Source organism: Bombina bombina, chromosome 7 (assembly GCF_027579735.1).
Source record: "Bombina bombina isolate aBomBom1 chromosome 7, aBomBom1.pri, whole genome shotgun sequence".
Lineage (NCBI taxonomy): Eukaryota > Metazoa > Chordata > Amphibia > Anura > Bombinatoridae > Bombina > Bombina bombina.
Genome location: NC_069505.1, coordinates 536,309,201 through 536,313,733, shown reverse-complemented (window position 1 = coordinate 536,313,733; position 4,533 = coordinate 536,309,201). Strand labels below are relative to the sequence as shown.

General features: G+C 37.6%; 1 protein-coding gene across 1 annotated transcript; it reads left to right on the top strand.

The window, feature by feature from the left end:
- The first annotated feature begins 3,333 nt into the window (after nucleotides 1-3,333).
- LOC128636511 (3-galactosyl-N-acetylglucosaminide 4-alpha-L-fucosyltransferase FUT3-like) lies at nucleotides 3,334-4,305 on the top strand. The gene has a single exon (XM_053689515.1). It carries the CDS (start codon nucleotides 3,334-3,336, stop codon nucleotides 4,303-4,305), a length of 972 nt encoding a protein of 323 aa, XP_053545490.1.
- Nucleotides 4,306-4,533: the final 228 nt, after the last annotated feature.

Below are 4,533 nucleotides of genomic sequence, written 5' to 3'. Positions count from 1 at the left end.
TAGCTGTAAAAAGGGCCTTTTGCCATTGCCCCAAAGAAATAAGTTCTTTTACCTGCAAAAATATACAAACAACCCCCCAACAGTAAAACCCACCAGCCACACAACCAACCCCCCAAATAAATCCTAACTAAAAAAACCTAAGCTCCCCATTGCCCTGAAAAGGGCATTTGGATAGGCATTGCCCTTAAAAGGGTATTTAGCTCTTTTTCAAGTGCCCAAACCCTAAGCTAAAAATAAAATCCATCCAATAAACCCTTAAAAAAGCCTAACACTAACCCCCGAAGATCCACTTACAGTTTTTGAAGACCCGACATCCATCCTCAATGAAGCGGCAGAAGTCCTCATCCAAGCGGGCAGAAGTTTTCATCTAAGTGGCTGAAGTCTTCATCCAAGCCCGCAGAAGTCTTCATCCAGACGGCATCTTCTATATTCCTCCATTCGGCGCGGAGCGGCTCCATCTTCAAGACATCCGGTGGGGAGCATTGTCTTCTTTCGATTCCTATTGAAGAATGAAGGTTCCTTCAAATTACGTCATCCAAGATGGCGTCCCTTGAATTCTGATTGGCTGATAGAATTCTTTCAACCAATCGGAATTAAAGGGTAAAACTCCTATTGGCTGATCCAATTAGCCAATAGGATTGAGCTTGCATTCTATTGGCTGATTGGAACGGTTTGTGGAGCATCCTCTTCAATCAAAGTCTTCTTGCAGAATGAAGGTTCCTTTAAGTGACATCATCCAAGATGGCGTCCCTTGAATTCCGATTGGCTGATAGAATTCTATCAGCCAATCGGAATTAAAGGTGAAAAAATCCTATTGGCTGATCCAATCAGCCAATAGGATTGAGCTTGCATTCTATTGGCTGTTTCAATAAGCGCCGGATGTCTTGAAGATGGAGTCGCTCCGCGTCAGATGAATGAAGATAGAAGATGCTGTCTGGATGAAGACTTCTGCGGGCTTGGATGAAGACTTCTGCCGGCTTTGACGAGATCTTCTGCCGCTTCGTTGAGGATGGATGTCGGGTCTTCAAAAACTGTAAGTGGATCTTCGGGGGTTAGTGTTAGGCTTTTTTAAGGGTTTATTGGGTGGGTTTTATTTTTAGCTTAGGGTTTGGGCAATGCCTATCCAAATGCCCTTTTCAGGGCAATGGGTAGCTTAGATTTTTTTCATTAGGATTTAATTTGGAGGGTTGGTTATGTGGGTGGTGGGTTTTACAGTTGGGGGGGTGGTTTGTATTATTTTTTACAGGTAAAAGAGCTAATTTCCTTGGGGCAATGCCCTGCAAAAGGCCCTTTTAAGGGCTATTGGTAGTTTAGTTTAGGCTAGGGTTTTTTTTTTATTTTGGGGGGGCTTTTTATTTTGATAGGGCGTAATTAGGTGTAATTACTTTAAATATCTGATAATTTCTTTTTTTATTTTGTGTAATTTAGTGTTTGTTTTTTTGTAATGTAGGTAATTGTATTTAATTTAGGTAATTGATTTAATTGTAGTGTAAGGTTAGGTGTTAGTGTTAGGCAGGTTAGGTTTTATTTTACAGGTAAATTTGTATTTATTTTAGCTAGGTAGTTAGTAAATAGTTAATAACTATTTGTTAACTATTCTACCTAGTAAATATAAATACAAACTTGCCTGTGAAATAAAAATAAACCCTAAGCTAGCTACCATGTAAGCATTAGTTATATTGTAGCTAGCTTAGGGTTTATTTTTCAGGTATTTAGTTTTAAATAGGAATTATTTAGGTAATGATAGTAGGTTTTATTTAGATTTATTTTAATTATATTAAAGTTAGGGGGATGTTAGGGTTAGGGTTAGACTTAGGTTTAGGGGTTAATACATTTAGTACAGTGGCTGTACATTTAGTACAGTGGCTGTAACATAGGGGCTAATAAATGTAGGTAGGTGCGACGATATTAGGGGCGGCAGATTAGGGGTTAATAATATTTAACTAGTGTTTGCGATGCGGGAGTATGGCGGTTTAGGGGTTAATATGTTTATTATAGTGGCAGCAACATTGGGGGCGGCAGATTAGGGGTTAATAAGTGTAGGTAGGTTGCGGCGACATTGGGGACGGGAGACTAGGGGTTAATAAGTATAATGTAGGTGTCAGCGATGTTGGGAGCGGCAGATTAGGGGTTAATAAGTGTAAGATTAGGGGTGTTTAGACTCAGGGTTCATGTTATAATATTAGGTGTAAACATAAATTTTCTTTCGCCATTGAAATCAATGTGGCTGCGTTACGGAGCTTTATGCTGCTTTTTTAAAGGTGTTAGACTTTTTCTCAGCTGGCTCTCCCCATTGATGCCTATGGGGAAATCATGCACGAACATGTAAAACCAGCTCACCACAGCTTTCAGCAGCGCTAGTATTGCAGTGCGGTATGAAGCTCAATTTTGCTCTACGCTCACTTCTTGCCTGATAACGCCGTTTTTTTTTAAACCTGTAATACCAGCGCTGTAGGTAAGTGAGAGGTGGTATTAACTTGCAAGTTAGCACCGCACCACTCATAACGCAAAACTCGTAATCTAGCCAATAGTAACTTCCTTAAGCTGTTCCCTTCCTATTCTGTGAGTACACTGTACTAATCACCATTGATAAACAAGTTTGCTGTGATTTATTGAGAAGATGACCACTCCTATTTAATGGGACAGTCTAGTCAAAAATAAACTTTCATGTTTCAGATAGGGCATGTAATTTTAAACAACTTTTCAATTTACTTTATCATCATTTCTGCTTTGTTCTCTTGGTATATATGCTAATTTCTTAGCCCTTAAGGGCCACCTCTTATCTGAATGAATTTTGATAGTTTTCACAGCTAGAGGGTGCTAGTTCATGTGTGCCATATATATAGCATTGTGCTCACTCCCATGGAGTTACATAGGAGTCAACACTGATTGGCTAAAATGCAAGTCTGTCAAAAGAACTGAAATAAGGGGTAGTCTGCAGAGGCTTGGATACAAGGTAATCACAGAGGTAAAAAGTGTAATAATATAACAGTATTGGTTACACAAAACTGGGGAATGGGTAATAAAGGGATTTTCTATTGTTTTAAACAATAAAAATTATGGTATAGACTGTCCCTTTAACTTGCAGTAAGCAGGCTGCTTTATAACATCAAGCCCAATATCTCATTCATTTTGTTCATAGTGTATGGGAGCTTATATTTAATATTAATTATACCTTCTTTTTTTTTTCTCTACAGATTAAATATGGATTTGAAAAACATCCATATGCATCATTTAATTATTTTCTCTTGTATATTTGCATTCATATTTTTCATCTCTATTATTGGGAATAGAAATCCTATATTACAAGTTATCTTTGCAACTAAAGAAGCAATGAAACCAAAATGTGCCAATCTGTCTGTATACCAACAGAATTCTTGGAAAGAACTCCTTATCTTGGTTTGGGTGTGGCCTTTCGAACAACCTTTCCCATTAGACAGATGCCAGAAGGACTTCAATATTACTGGATGCAAATTTACAGCAGACAGGTGTCTGTATGATACTGCTGATGCTGTAATTATGCATTATGCTGAAATAATAGGTGACAGAAGTTCTTTACCCCAAAAACCAAGACATCGGTTTCAACGTTGGGTGTGGTTCAACGTGGAACCTCCATTTATTGCTACAAAATTGCATGATCTGGACAATCTGTTCAACATGACCATGACATTTCGTAAAGATTCTGATATCTTTGTTCCCTACGGTCATATGCAAATATTGAAGGAGATTCAAAATTTCACAATTCCTCCCAAGTCCAAGCTAGTGTCTTGGGCTGTAAGTAAATGGTACCCAGGTGTCCCTCGTATTGCATATTATGAGGAACTTAAGAAATATATCCAAATTGATATTTACGGGAAGGGGAACAAACCACTCAGCAGTGAAGATTTCACAAAAACCATCTCTCAGTATAAATTTTACTTGGCCTTTGAAAACTCAATTTATACGGACTATATCACTGAGAAAATATGGTCCAATGCATTTGACTCATGGGCTGTGCCTGTTGTGCTAGGGACTCCTCGCAAGAATTATGAGCAATTTATACCCGGTGACGCATTTATTCATGTGGACGACTTCTCAAGCCACAAGGAACTGGCTGATTACCTATTAATGTTGGATAAAGATGATGATAAATATAAGAAATATTTTAACTGGAGATCCTATTACAAGCCTATATTGCATACTGGATGGCCTATATTGCATAATGGATGGCCATATTATTATTGCACAGCCTGTAGAGTATTAAAGAATGCCCCAGAATATCAAGTTATTCCTAGTATAGAAAAGTGGTTTTTGGAGCTATCATAGTATGTTATAAAGCGTAGTACCGTAACATTAAAATGATTATATATATATATATATATATATATATATATATATATATATATATATATATATATATATATATATATATATATACATACATACATACCTCCTCTGTGTATCTGCACTCACAGTTCAAAAGTATCTTCCACCAGGGTGCAAAGTCAAATTATTTGTAGAAGATCCAAGCAGGGACTGCACTCACTGGATTTA

Bases quoted from the DNA above. Each gene is read 5' to 3' on its own strand.
- LOC128636511 (XM_053689515.1), top strand. From the start codon at position 3,334: ATGAAACCAAAATGTGCCAATCTGTCTGTATACCAACAGAATTCTTGG.